Source organism: Sinocyclocheilus grahami, unplaced genomic scaffold, assembly GCF_001515645.1.
Source record: "Sinocyclocheilus grahami isolate Dianchi unplaced genomic scaffold, SAMN03320097.WGS_v1.1 scaffold434.1, whole genome shotgun sequence".
Taxonomy (NCBI): Eukaryota; Metazoa; Chordata; class Actinopteri; order Cypriniformes; family Cyprinidae; genus Sinocyclocheilus; species Sinocyclocheilus grahami.
The window spans coordinates 578,438-594,056 of NW_015505613.1; the positions used below are offsets into that span (position 1 = coordinate 578,438).

Below are 15,619 nucleotides of genomic sequence, written 5' to 3' on the forward strand. Positions count from 1 at the left end.
TGGCTATTATTACCGCATACGCAGACAAAAATATCCACTTTCAAACTCTTTGGATGTTAGTCAACTAATATTCATGTCTGTTTTAAATAATCAGGTTGAGTTATCAAAAAAAATAAAAATCATGTTTACTGCCTGAATTTGAAAACCAAAAGTTTTGGTTTGAATCTTTGTTGAAGTTTAAGAATAGGGATTAGAATCGAAAGGATTGTAATGATTCTCGTTCTTATTCACGATTCCAGTTGCTTAACGGTTCCATTAACAATTCTTTTAATACTTTTGAGAAAGAAACATTTGGAAGAACGTAATCTCTTCAGCAGCCAAAGTTTCAAAATTAGTCAATTATTTTAGATTTCAACAAAACAGACAAATTAGAAATAAGTTAAATATACTTTGATATTTTTTTTTTTTTTACTTTTGATGATTCATTCATTAGGGAATCAAGGCACACTGATTATTATGTATTGTTTGATTAACCAAAAAGAATCAGTTCATACGAGTCGTTCATTCTATAATCATTAACAGAACCAAAAGTGAACCAAAACATCTGAATTGGAACTGGTTCTGAATAAGACTTGGTTCTTGGTTCCGACTCATAATTAAGAATCTTATTTAGAAATAGTGTAAACAATACTAGATATCACTTTTCCTAATGTGTAAAAAAAAAAAAAAAAATACACAGAAGTACAAAAAAGTAAACAAAAAGAAAAATGTCAAACTACTCTGGTGAGTGAGCCGCGCTGTATTCGCAGAGAAAAGGCAACTAATGCAAAAATAACTAGTTTGTCTTTTAGCCACAACCGAACACAGAGGTCGGCCTTGTCTTTAGGGCGAAAATAAAACCGCCTTCATCAGCTACTGTGCTTAAAGGGAAGAACGAAACAAAATTTTCTCAATTAATCTTTCTAACAAACAGGCCTGTCTGTGGAGCCCGAGCCCTTGTGATTAACCCTGCGTGATGTATGCAGGTCAGTCCAGAGGGCAATCTTAAACTTGGAGGCAAATTTGGAAAAACAGCACTGGATTACTGTGCCACTCAGGTGCGACTACAAGAGCAAATACACACCTACTGAAGCACATCAGCCTGGGGTAAAGCAAACAGATCGGAGAGGACGGTTTAAGCTCTGCCTTTGACAATAAAACGTGTCTAAATAACTATCGGCCATTGTGGTAAACTACAACAAAACACCTGATGGAGTGCGTTTATATTAGCTGCTTTTTTGTTTGATTTCAAAGCATTTGACCTATAAGAACTCATTAATTTAGACACGTAAGTAACGGCAACACTGCTGCACGTCTTTCTAAATGAGACTATGTTGTAGCTCCGCCTCTGAATGGCAGTCAGCCACCAATTTAGGTGCTTTCATTCAAAGTAAATTAACCATGTTCTAGTATGTAAATAAAGTCAGTAAATTGCTACAATCAGTTTGAAGGAAATGTTAAAGTGGAAACTCAACTGTATATAAACCGCAAACTACACTGGTCATGCTGTTTTGTTTAACTCACCAAACAGAAACCAGTTCATAAGAGTCATTCATTCGAAAATTGTTAACAAAACCAAAAGTGAATAAAATCATCCATTTCGATATAAAAAAAAATAAAAAAATGGAACCTGTTTGAAATAATTTATTCTCAGTTCCCATCCTAACTTAAGAACCTTGTATGCAAACACAAGACCTATTATACAAAAAAAAAAAAAAACTGCCGCACATCTTGCTAAATGAGATTATGTTGTAGCTCCGCCTCTGATTGGCAGTCAGCCACTAATTTAGGCACTTTCATTCAAAGAAAATATATTAGCACCACATTCAAGTATGTAAATAAAGTCAGAGTAATTTGCAACAATCAGTTTGAAGGAAATGGTAAAGTGGGCCTCTGTCTTTCAAACTCAACTTTCACTATATATAGACCACACACTGATCCGCTGGTCCTTGGACCCTGCGGCCAGAAGTCTCTGTGGGGGGTCCTGATGGTCTGAGAAGGCCACACTATTCACCATGTCAGTATGATGTTGCAGAACAGCCAATGGCTTCAGTTTCTTCCAGCCAAACACTCTGATGATGTTGTCCCATCCCGCCGTAGCGAAGATCTTTCCATCGACACGGATACGCAGCTGGGAGACCCCAGGATTGGTCATCTGAACAGAGTCGTGCATCTATAAGGAAACACAAGTCAGACATAAATCCAAATGAGCTGCGATAGACAAATGTAGGACTTTAATTAACAACCTGCCCCGTTGGAATCTCTACGATTTCTTCACGACAGCAGGGCGTAAACTGAATATCAGACGCGAAATCAATCGCGCTAATTGTCACCATATGCGCTTATTCGTCTCAGTTGGCTAGAAAGGATTACCGTTTAAATGCACAACGCATAAACTATTTACCAGAAACAAATGAGCTTGTTGCTTAATGACCTGAGCAAGAGCAAATTTAAATCCATACAAAGAACACAGCATAGAGCGAGAGCAATTCCCCACCAGCCACCTTCGGCTGATCTGATGATTGAGCCGCAAATGAACGGCTAAATAGCTGTTGAACCTGGCAGAGGAAATCCGTGAGCGACTCCAGCGCCTCAATCATCGGCTGTAAAACGTTCAAGCATGAGCAAAACGCTATTTGGATTGGAGCATTAGACATTAGAGGTGGGCTGAGTTACTTTTGTCACCAAGCAAGGACTGCTTTGTTTGTGAAGGCCTTGTTGTTTTAACAGTCTCTAGTGAATTACATTTTCATTGAAAGGTCTGGTCAACAGCGCAAGGGAAGCAAACGCTGGCTAAAGATCACCTTCCCTTGCTCTCCGTGATCTACGGTGGCCAGGAGACCAGATAAATCTCGCTAATGGGCAACAATGTGACGTATTATAAAGTATTACAGAGAGCTCATTATCTGTGGCCCCTCTCCTTCGTGTTCTTGAGGTATTTCCTGGAGAAAAACGCACACGTGTGCTAAGTGTGTGCGTGCAAGCGTCCACGCCGTCTCTCCACGGGAGGCATCTGTTCCTGAAGCTGGAATCGAACTGGACAGCGTAAAATTGACTTCATAAGCGGTGTCCAGAGAGACTAATGGCTCTCATGCGGGAGAAGACAGTGAAGAATTTGTCGGCGTGCTCCTGTTTCTGCCTGGAAAATCAGAGCCAGTCACTCCTGCATGTGGAAGATATAAGCCAGTCAGGTATTCCTGACCCAAGCGGATAGAAGAATGCACCGGGAAAACCGTCCCTAACATTATTCTTTAACAGAGAAGGAAAAACAAGACTCTAGCATTACTTTTGATCGCATCTGAAATCAACTCACATCATAGTCCAAATCAAAATTCTGGTGCACAGTAATGATGTCACCTGCGAGCAGAAACTTTCCCACAAAGGGAAAGGGAGAGATGGTTTGCGTGCTGCGGCCAAGAGGGACGGGGGAGAAAGATGAATCGCTCCGAACTGAGGCTGGTATGCCTGAACTAAACGCCCATCTGGTCCATATTACAGAGCTGATAATGATGGGTTAATGTGTCTATCTGTGTTTGTTATGCTTCCCATAGTTTGTGTCAGGAAAATACATTAATTTAATTAAGAGGTCACAGCAAAGCGATAAAAAAGGTAAATGGGTGTTTATAAAGTGAGCCGCGAGGCCTGTATCGTGAAATAACCATTAGAAAGCCATGATTTACAGATTGCCACACTTTCGTTTTTTTGAAAAATAATCAAATGAACTGAATTTTCCTACAGTTTTCACTATTTCATGGTGTTTTAAAACAGAAGTTCAGAGATTATACATTATGGGCTCTGTTTAATCCAAAAGTCCTGCTAAGTTAGCACATCTGGCTATCACTTTTCCACACAAATGCTTCATTAAGATGGTGTCTACCCCATACTCAGTCGCGTTCAAATGCAATATGGAAGCATTCATATCAAACACAGCCTTTAGAGATCGAGAATGGTTATTAGCTTTCATTTATGGAATCCATTCTCCTTCCTCTACAATGAAACTTACAGACATCAAAGAGTTCAGTCTTTATGAACTATCCTTCATTTCTCCACTGGACTATTGATTCCTGATGGGGGATACATAGCAAATGGTCATCTATGCACGCAATGTACACACATATGCTTGTCCTGTCGACGAGTAACCAAAAACAAACCTCAAAACTCGCCTTAGGCCCAATGGTGGACTGGAGGATAATACGTTTACTTGGTTAAACTACACGAAATGGCACATGAATGAGTCCTAAAGCTAGAAAGGAGTTGGCATTTTTATACTTCTGGTTCCATCGTCCTGAAGTCAATGGGTTTTTTGAGTGGGTTTTTGTTTGAAATAACGTCTGTGGTTAATACAAGGTCAAACTATTTTTACATTTTATTCTATTTATTCTATATAAAATACATCAGTAATGCCCCATTCGTGACGTTTTGCGTGTTGCTAACAGGTGGCTGAATGAGACTACAGAGGTTGTCATGGCCAATAAACGTCATCATGCCGAGCAGGAAAACTCATTAACTCTATAAAACTCAATAAGTCCATTGTGTTTATAATCACACTCTTGCAAACTATTCAACTTGTAGATTTGTGAACCTGGACCACAAAACCAGTCTTAAGTCGCTGGGGTATATTTTGTAGCAATAGTCAAAAATACATTGTATGGGTCAAAATTATTGATTTTTCTTTTATGCCAAAAATCATTAGGATATTAAATAAAGATCATGTTCTATGAAGATATTTTGTAAATTTCCTACTGTAAATATATTCAAACTTAATTTTTGATTGGTAATATGTATTGCTAAGAACTTCATTTGGACAACTTTAAAGGCGATTTTCTCAGTATTTAGATTTTTTTTGCACCCTCAGATTCCAGATTTTCAAAGTTGTATCTCGGTCAAATATTGTCCTATCATAAAACCATACATCAATGGAAAGCATATTTATTCAGCTTTCGGATGATGTATAAATCTCAATTTCAAAAAATTGACCCTTATGACTGGTTTTGTGGTCCAGGGTCACATTTAAAAAAAAAAGAAAAGAAAAAGAGTTGTCGGAAGCTTAATGGCAATAGCATTGATAGCCTGTTTAGTTTTTTTACTTCTATTGATTGCATTAAGTTTCATTTGTGTTCATCAAAACATAAGAAGCATCAAATTTTATTGGTCACAGAACTTCTTTTATTATTACTATTAAAATTATTATTCAATTAAAAGGACACCCCAATTGGCTTTTGTCGAGGGAACCATGGCGATGCTACCTACTGAGTTGGCCTACAAAAATACGTCTATTAAAAAGTTACCCTTGATCATTTTTCGAAAGCAATGCAACGAGACAAGCGCGCAATGACTCGCAGTACAGCAGGTTGCGCTACACAGCGGCCAGTTAAAAAGCTAAGTGTGATCGATTTTTGGCAGCAACCAACGGGATGTACAAAGCGCAATATGTTGCTCTCCCCGGCATGGACTTGGCAGGCTCAACTGACTTCACACTGATCCACTGAAACCAGTTATCATCACATGTCCACTTGAGCCTGACAATCCAGTACAGATGAGGGGTGTGCTTGCATTTTCCGACAACGGTGTTTTATGTCACACCCCTTTCGCTTTTGATTGCGCTTCAAATTACGACTTTTTCCAACCCTAAAGCTCTCAATTTTGAGCATTACAACTCATGGACACCTGAACAAAAAACATCTCAGCACAACAGCAGTGAAAAATTTAAATCGATGCCAAATATTATTGATGACAGCGAAGGAATTTACAAAGCATCCCACTTCCTCATTCCAGAACACCCCTCGATAGGGCTGTCTGATCCCTCCAGTCTGGTGCTGACAGATGGTGGATACCTGAAGCACAGAGTCTGGTGTGGTGCAGGATGGGTAGTAGGAGGAGGGCCGTTTAATTGAGAAGGGCGGTAGGAATGTAGAGACTGAAAGTGAAGAAATGTGGAGATCCACCTGTGAGTGCTGTCAGCACGTCTCCAACAGCATGCAAAGACAGCCATGCTTGATTTACACTAATCTTTACACACATACAAGCATCTCTGCCTCACCCTCTAAAATCTTGTCCGTCTACATCTGTCAATAGTCAGGAGCGAGGCCAACCACCCATAGCCAAATCCTGATCAACAAACGTCTTGCCTCTTTACCATTACACAAACTGCTGCGATCACACATGCAAAGCGATACGCAAGCATAATCACTCTTAGTCAAGCCTGTGACAGATGCGGCTGCTAAATTCCACCACCACGGCTATCATATCCATGAGCGCGTGTGGAACGGCGGGCCGCCCCAGGCGAATCACTGTTTATCTGTGCTTGATAAGAACCGCTTCTCTTTCTTCAGCTCACATACACAAGCTTACAGACTACTGACCGTTTTTCAGCAAAAAGTTGAAGATAAGAGGCAGTTAATCTCGTCATTACTACTGCTGACAACAAAAAGAAATTGTAAAGAATTTTTCCATTTCATAATGATAATGAAAGTGAGACGTAAAAAAAAATAAGTGCATCATGACAATATTGAAATGTTTGCTGTTGCAAGAAATAAGAGGAGACAAAAATAACATAACATAAGATATAAACAATGTACTGAAAATGTTTTTTGAAGAAGAAAAACAGGAATATTATTCTTTCAAATAATCCAATGATAGACTACTGCTGGAGATTGGCCAGCATGAGCTGAAGCTGAATGCACATTTAAATATTTTTGAAAGAAGTCTCTTATGTTCTCCAAGGCAGCATTTATTTGATTAAAAAAAAAATTCAAAACTGTAATAATTTTTCAAAATAATACTATTAAAAAAAAAAACTCCTTTCTCTTTTAATATATTTTTTTAATGTAATTTATTCCTGTGATGGCAAATCTGGAAAAAAAACAGCAGCCATTACTAAATTTTTTTGCTGTTATTTTGAGATATTTAATGTCCTTACAGAATAAAAACATTTATTTATTGATTTTATTTAGTTAAAGAGATAGTTCACCCAATAGTTTACATACATGTCATTCCAAACCGGTATGACTCCCTTTCTTCTGCGTAACACAAAAGGTATGCTGAAGACATGCTGGGGTCCAAACTACATTGGACCACACTGACTTTCAATGTATAGTCAAAAAGAAAGAGAGACAAGTCATACCTGTTTGGAATGACATGAGGGTGAGTAAATGATTGGGTGAAAAATCACCTTTAAAAAAAATTGGGTGAAAAATCACCTTTAAGCATTAATACATTTAACAAATTTTTTTGAATATTTGGTTTAAAATGATTTTCAACTAAACTTAGATACCATTTTAAGTAAAGCTACATGACAAAATGGACTAAATTCAAATATTTTCAAATATTTTCTTGAAAAAACAAAAAGATGGAAACAATTGAAAACAAATCATTTAAAAAAAATAATAAAAAAACGGTGCTGAGAGAGTACTGTTATCTCTCCACAGCGTGTGCACTTCAGCAGCAGGTTAAGGTCGGATGGTGGAGACCTGGGCCATGTTGCTTCATCTCTCCTCAGCCTTTCGTAGAGCCTCCCACTGTGAACTACTGTTCCTTTTATTGCAGATGTGTTTTTTGTTTGGTTAGCAGCCTGTGAGGTTTTGATGTTTTTATTACCTCTCGCGGGTCGTTCGTCAAGCGGGGCAAGCGAGAAGAGCAGCCACCCTGCAGATACCCCCAGCGATACCGCCACACAAAAATACGTCTGTGGGAAGAGCTCGCAGCGGCTGTCTGGACGTCACACTGCGCTGCACTTCAGGGTAATTTAAAAGCCCCGGCTGACTCCTTTTCCGAGCTGTTCTTTTTTTTTTTTAGGCCCTCTCCGCCAAGAATGACATTTTAAATCAATTTTTTTTTACATGCAAAATAAACTAAAACGTCGATACAGCTCCTATTTTGTGAATAAATGCTTATTACTGCAGATACATTTTGCATGCTAGACAAAATAGGGAGGAAGGTTTGGGTTTGGGAATATTTCTAATTCATCCATTCATGTGTAAAAGGCACTAGAAAGAATAACAATCCATGCGCAGGACTGCAGTGTTGTATATCAGAGCCTTTTCACACAGATTTCTCGCAGAATATGAAATATTGAATCTGTAAGACCTGAAATCAGCAGAGAATATGACTGCTAATGAGGCATTACCTTTCAGATGAGTAAAGTGTTATGCAAGATAAAACATGGCTTTTGCGTGTGCTCATTTTGTAAGAATGCTGTATAAATATAAAAGCATTTGTATGCGCACAGTATTGTGGGAGAAGAGATGTTTTTGTCTAGAGGCAAAATCTGGCCTAGAACTAAAGTATGACATCACAGTGTAGCTGAGAGTTGCCAATCTAAAGTAAAAGAGACTGATTTATTATCCAACAGATCGGAGGAAACTTTATATTCTAGCCAAATACTTTCCAAGTGTATGAGGTGGTGTGTGTCTACATGGCCACGTACACACCGCTGCTAAATACGCTCCTCAATACTCTTACTCCACTTCTAAATGCCAAATACGCCTACACACACATTGTTTGATTATTTAGAGGAGTGACACCTGAGTTTTAATTCATTTTTTTAGAGAACCAAACTGAACAACCAGTTACTTAATTCGACAGAGAATGAACATGTAACAGCAGTTTACTATTGACTGATGGACAATAATAAAAACATCTAGTAACTAATATTACTTTGATCAAAAAATATTTAAAACGGTTGGCACCCTTGATTCTTGAACAAACCAAAGAAACTACAAAACTATGTCATTATCACCATGTCAATCAAAAAGGCTTTCAAAACCCATTTGACTTCCACAATGTGATATACAGTCACAATGTTCACACAAAAAAAACAAGAACATGGAACTAAAATTGACTGGATTGTGAAAAGTGGGTGCTCTATATCAGAATGTGACTTTGCAGTTAAATATTTAAAATATCCACTTCAAAAATACTGATGGCAGCAAATTTTGAGAAGGCTTTTTAAACGGACTTCAAGGCTGAAGGTCAAGTTCACCTTTGAGAGCATCTCACTGTATCCCAATAATAATGCTTCTTTTTTCAAATTTAACACAATTTGCAATTATTGCTCTCCTTTATTAAAAAGACTAGAACTAAACCATTGCATTTATTATGGCTGAAATATTTAAACGGAAAAAAAATTGTGATTAAAAATGCAATCTGAAAAAAATAAAAAAATTAAAAAAATCCAGCTTTGCCGTGCTAGTTTGTAGGGCTACACAATTTGACCAACATTTTGTGATTATATAATCAATATGGCAATAATAATAATAATAAATAAAATTACAATTAAAAAAATACTTTAAAACAAGTAATTACTAATGTAATGTTTGGTTCCTAAGTGCACATTAAAGCTACCCAAACTCAGATCAGATGCAGAGATGTAGTTTGTGTGGAGCAGCATTTACTGTGAAACAAGCCACTCTGAGGTGCTGCAAACACTGGCAGATAATGAGCTGCTCATGTGTACGAACACAGTGCCGCACTTCACTCTAAAACACAGTTTATTTATTTAATAAAATCACAGCTTGCTTGATTTGATAATCACACTAAACCATATCGCGATTTAAGTTTTACCGATTAATCGGGCAGCCCAATAATTTACTACTGGAAAGATAATAGAAAGGCTATAATATTATCCCATCCATAAATAGATTTTTGGGTATTGATTAATAATAATATTATTACCCATTAACTCACAAGACCAAGGTGACGGCAGCCAAAAAGCAAAGTTGCTTTAGAGGCAGATCTCTAAATAAAAAATTTTCACTGATTAAAAAAAGTTTTCAATAATGAAAACGCATTACGATAGTTAATAAGGTCAATTTTGAGTTCATGAAGAATTTAAATTTGGTTGTCACTTTCACATGTGATCTCACCTGAAGGTTTTGCTGGTTGTCAAGGGTCCAGGATTGGAGGATCTTCTCTGAAGACCCCGAGATGCCTTTCTGCTTGCATACATCAATGTCTAGACACATGACTGGCTCAGGATGTGCCTTCAGACAGCTGAACGGACGGCGATGGGAAACATCCCATAACACCAGAGAGCCGTCCTCATAACCGGCACACAGAACCGGACCAGAATCCGCCTAAAGAGAGACAAACAAACAGATGAAAGACAAAGACTATGTGAGAATAATGGAGAGGGGAAAAAAAGGAATGAAGAAATAGTGAGGAAAAGAGGAGGAGGAAAAGAACAGACAAACAGAAGCATATGGCAGCAGTGTTTATCAGAGGTTATCAGACTGCTCGTGCTCTGATGAACCACAGCATTAATCATCTGATGCTGCCTTCAGCCAATCACAGCACAGGATACTGCAAAGTTCACTAGAGCAGGGCTGGCAGATATCGTTGCTATTATGAAATAAATATATTTCATACCATTTGTTACCAATAAAATAAGCCTTAATATATTTCAAATAATAATAATAATCTAATAATTTAATATAAAATATCACTTGTATTTGCAGTTAAAAATAGTGTGGTATATATATATTTTAGTGCTGTCAAACAATTAATCGTATTCAAAATAAAGGTTTTTGTTTACATAATATATGCGTGTGTACGGTGTATATTTATTATGTATATAAATACACACATGCATGTATATATTTAAGAAAAATGTTTTGTTTATATATAATAGTGATTAATTGTTTGACAGCAATAATATGAATATGTGACCCTGGACCACAAAACCAGTCATAAGGGTCAATTTTTTTAAATTGAGATTTATACATCATCTGAAAGCTGAATAAATAACTTTTCCATTGATGTATGTTTTGTATATTTGGCCGAGAGACAACTACTTGAATATCTGGAATCTGTCAGTGCAAAAAAAATCTAAATATTGAGAAAATCACCTTTAAAGTTGTCCAAATGAAGTTCTTAGCAATGCATAGTACTAATCAAAAATGAAGTTTTGATATATTTACGGTAGGAAATTTACAAAATATCTTCATGGAACATGATCTTTACTTAATATCCTAATGATCCTAAAAAACTGATAATTTTGACCCATACAATGTTTTTTTTGCTATTGCTAAAAATATACCCAAGCGACTTAAGACTGGCTTTGTGGTCCAGGGTCACATATAATTAGATAAGTAGACAAATATTTGTAAACCACAAAACCGAAAATCACATATTTGCATATAACACCCATTACTGCTTTAACATGTCACTACAATTCTTAAACCAGAGCCTGCGGTCATTTTATACTGCCACAATCAGTGTGGCCTCTGAATTTCCGTTTACCTTCTGTGACCTATTTTCACTTAACCTCAAAAAAAAAAGGCGACATTTAAGGTGCTTGTTTGTTTACTCAGATTTACAGCACCTCCGAGGTTCTCCACTCATTATCTGCAAGAAGCGCTTGAGCTACACAGCTACATGCAGTAGGTTGTCTCATAAATCAGTTTAGCGGATAAAAGCAGAATGAGAGAGCTGATAAAAGCCTACAGTCTCATAACTCAGAACAGAGCTGCAGGCATGCTGTCTACACAACAAGATTTACAACGGAGGTGTCCTTCCCCTCCTTCCTCACCCCTCTCCTTCTCAGATACACAACACACACACACACACACCCCTTATCTAGAAGATCATTCATCTCCTTGTGCAAGTGACAACAGTGTTGCCATTTACAGGCCTAGATTTATACTATGATGTGTATGCAAACACCCATTACAATAATACTGCTTTATATATAATACACATTTATTGGGTTCTCTCACTTACAAACAAGCAACACTGTAAAAAGACAATCACAACTCTTCAAATGTTTAGGGTTAGTAGGTGCACTTTTTAAATTATTTTTTGAAAGAAATTGATATTTATCAAGGATGCATTAAATTGACTGAAAAGTGAGATTAAAGACATTTTTAAAGTTACAACAAATATTTATGTCAAATAAATGAGTTTCCACAATACTGAGCAGCACAACTGCTTTCAACATTGATAATAGTAAGAAATGCTTCTTGAGCACCAAATCATCATAATAGAACGATTTCTGAAGAATCATGTGACACTGAAGACTGAAGTAACGACTGCTGAAAATTCAGCTTCGCGTCACAGGAACAGTGTTATTTTTATTACGGTTTTAGTTATTTTAATTAAAATGTTGCCTTGGCAACTAGCTGAAATAAATTATATATTTATAAAAGTTTATTTTATTTCAAGTAATGCATTTCTTATATTTTTAATGCATTTTTATAGCAGGGTTACTATAATCCTTCAGGGGGAAAAAATAAATTTTCAAAATTCATAAAACAGTTATTTTAGATGATGATGATGATGATAATAATTTCACAATATTACTGTTTTTCCTGTATTTTTGAACATATAAATGCAGCCTTAGTGAACATAAGAGATTTATTCAAAAATCATTCTAAAGTCTTACTGACCAATTTTTTTTTAATAATACTGTATGTTCAATGATAAACAAGAACCAATGATAAAAACAAACACACTCTCAATTAAATTAATTAATAAAAACATGCATGGCAGCTGACTTTGGCGTCCAGTCGGTTTGTTTAGTTCTTGCTTTGGGTTTTACCTACAGAAGGATGAGGAATTACAAATCTTCTGCCCTTGGGCAACGTTAGTGTACCGGGTACAGGCAAATCTGGTGGGGGAAAAATTCTTTCCATATGTGTAAGGCCCAAAAAGTTGGGACTCTCTCTCCCCCCCTCTTATTCTCTGCCTCGGCTTTTTTTGCAATGGTTGTCCTCTCTTCGCACGGTATATTTCTTTTTCCCGCTACGCTTAAACAAAATTTCCCTCGAATCACGAATGTCATGTAAACACATCACCAGAGAGTATTAGAATGAAATAAAAAATAAAACAACTGGAAATCAATCCCCAAGCCTCATAGACAGTTGTTAAGCATTACCGTCTGTTGCCCTCTGGCCCCTGCACTTCAGTTAAGTGTAGGTGCTCCCTGATTGATGATGTCACAGGTCAAGGGTCATGGAACCCTGGGTAGACACCTAATTCATTATATCCTCCATGGCTGGTCTACAAGAGGGCGCTTTAGCCGGATTAGGACTTGGGCTTCAGGGAAAGATTCATCATCCCAACAGCTGCTTCAGATGGATGCTCCAGACTGAAGCCACAACAGAACGGAGGGGAGGAGAGCAGCGGTGTTCCACTGGATGGCAACAAGTCGCCATGCACCAGCGAAGCCCCTGCTGAGAGGGAAACCACAGAGTTGATCCCGGCACAGACCCTCCTCGCATCTCCGGGGGCCTTCAAAGGAAGATCAGGAGAGAGGAGCTCCACTAGGTCAAGTCGTGTGAAGGACTGTGGGTGGCGTGTATGTAAGCCACACCTAGAACAAGAGTGAACAGATGTGCGACAGGGTTACTAGAATATGCAACACGCTGATGAAAGCAAAAGCGGTTTATGGGGCTATAATGAGGAGCCCAAAGAGGCCAGGCTCTGAAACGTGAACGCTTACGGAGAAGACATGCGGAGCAGAGCTGGTGGAGGTGATGTCATGGTGATGAGCAGAGTTTGATAGATATCTGTAAAGGAACATTTCCTTCTCGCCAACATCTCACCAACACCAGGCCTTGTCCAATCTCACTCAGTACATTTACACGTGCATTTATAATCAAGCTACAGCAGGGTTGTATGTAGACAAGCTGGATGAAGCTGAACTACCACATTTTCTATTTGTTCAACTTTGCAATAGATTGGTGCAATTTCAGTATGATTGAAGCATTTTAATTACACTTTGTTTGTTTTTTAATTACACAAATAAGCAACAAATTACCGTTTTAATCTGACACACTGAATATTTAAAGTGCATGTTAAGTAAGGAAGCAATGATTCTAAAACTGACCAATATAGATAAGATAACTATTTTCATGTTATGGTCGATAAATGATCAATTCTATACTATTCTGTGAACAATCAATGAATGAATGAATCAAATACATTATAAAAATAAAGTTTGAGATTTTGTGATATTATCAAAAGGTTATATTAAACAGTGTTAATTCATGTATTAAATATTAAATTTGCGAGTGTACTACAATAAAAAAAAAACAGCAAAATAATGTAAATAATTAAATATCCAACACTGACTGCAGTAAAATTTTAGTATTAATAATATACTATAGTATTTATTAATATATTCAATTAGCTTTTCTATTTTCAGTATTCATTTTAATTCTAGTTTACTTTTAGCAATTCCGTATGTTCGTCAAATTTATTAATTATTTTAAATAGTTCTATTTAGCTTTGTTTTTATTTCAGTATGACAATACTTTAACATACTTTAAAATATTTTATTTCAGTTAGTTGACAAGGCAATTTTTTCATTTAAGTTCAATTTTAGCTACAATTTATATTTTATTTTCTTAATTAAAATATTATTTATATTATACTTCATATATTATTTCAGCTAATGTTTATGCTTTTTTCAATTAACGAAAATGATTTTTAATAGTTTTAACTAACAAAATCGTCAACACTGAATGGCCAAACACACACACGCGCGCACACACAAATATCAGTACCAGCCAATAACCGTACAATATATCATGTGTATCTCTAATCTAAAAGTACTGAGACACTCTTCATGAAGTTCCAACCAATCAGAAGCCACAGGGCTCTATTACAACCAAGCTGGGGGAAAAAGTCAAAAAGTGCCAAACGAGGCTCAAGCCAAACCCAAAAGAAAGCATTACTTAATATGGCATTTAATCTATTCCAATAGTCCAACAAAAAGCGCTTAAAGAAAGAAAATAAATCTGTTGTCAGTTCTACTGGCAGCATGATGGAAGAGACGTGTTCAAAGAGAAGAGAAGAGAGCGAGGAGGATAGCGACCGCCTGTGTGTGTGTGTGTGTGTGTGTGAGGTTGAGGAAATGGCAGTCTGCACCAGCAGGGATCGTGAGGATAACTAGACAACCGCTTCATGATTGATTGACACCGAGAGTGAGCAGTGTGTTACAGCCGCCAGGGAAGTGACCGGGCCAAGTGTGCCCACACTGAGCGAAGACTGCTGAACACGTTCACACTGGGTTCCTCATCTGGGTAGACGGGTACCTCTGAACTCAGCCTGCCGGGCTTGAGCTTGACAGTAACAGATCTCCTCGTCTGAGCAAATGAAAGACAACCGCTCGAAGCGATTCACGGCTGCCCAGGGTCCTGCTGTTAGATGTCAGCACCTACCTGTGGGGCGCCCCATTAATACTTCATAATTATCAATTCTAATTCAGGCAGGCGGCACTTAAGAGCCCCACTGTCTACACAAGTCAGGGGGGAATGCTGGTGAAAAACAAACTGAATTACAACACCAGTCTTTTCATTGGCCATCACTGATTCAACCACCAAAAGCGCCTGCAGCCAGTACTGTGTTCATCAACTGCTTTGATTAGGTCTGCCAATTAACTGCGAGCAAACTCCGCCCCGCTGTCAACTGCCCTGATATTCACGTTTTAGTTCAAGGTTACAGATGGAAAACTCGTAAATATGACAAAAAGACATATTAATTATCTGTGAAAATAATTATAGGTTTCTGTAATGGGGGCAAAATAAATTTTTTAGCTGTGTTTACAAAACACACACGCTCAGTTGATATACGGCACTGAAGTGAAGTTGTTCCAAACACTATGATTACAGTGCAGTGAGGGTAAGGGGGGGGGGGGGGA

General features: G+C 37.5%; 1 protein-coding gene across 1 annotated transcript in view; it reads right to left on the reverse strand.

The window, feature by feature from the left end:
* Positions 1-1,614: 1,614 nt before the first annotated feature.
* LOC107551810 (guanine nucleotide-binding protein subunit beta-like protein 1) overlaps positions 1,615-15,619 on the reverse strand; it is a gene marked incomplete at its 5' end in the record, with an annotated part of 18,215 nt that continues 4,210 nt past the window's right edge. Inside the window, 2 exons of the mRNA XM_016233549.1 lie at positions 1,615-2,152; positions 9,843-10,052. Of these exons, the coding sequence (XP_016089035.1) occupies positions 1,886-2,152; positions 9,843-10,052 (477 nt within the window). The remainder of the gene's footprint in view (positions 2,153-9,842; positions 10,053-15,619) is intronic.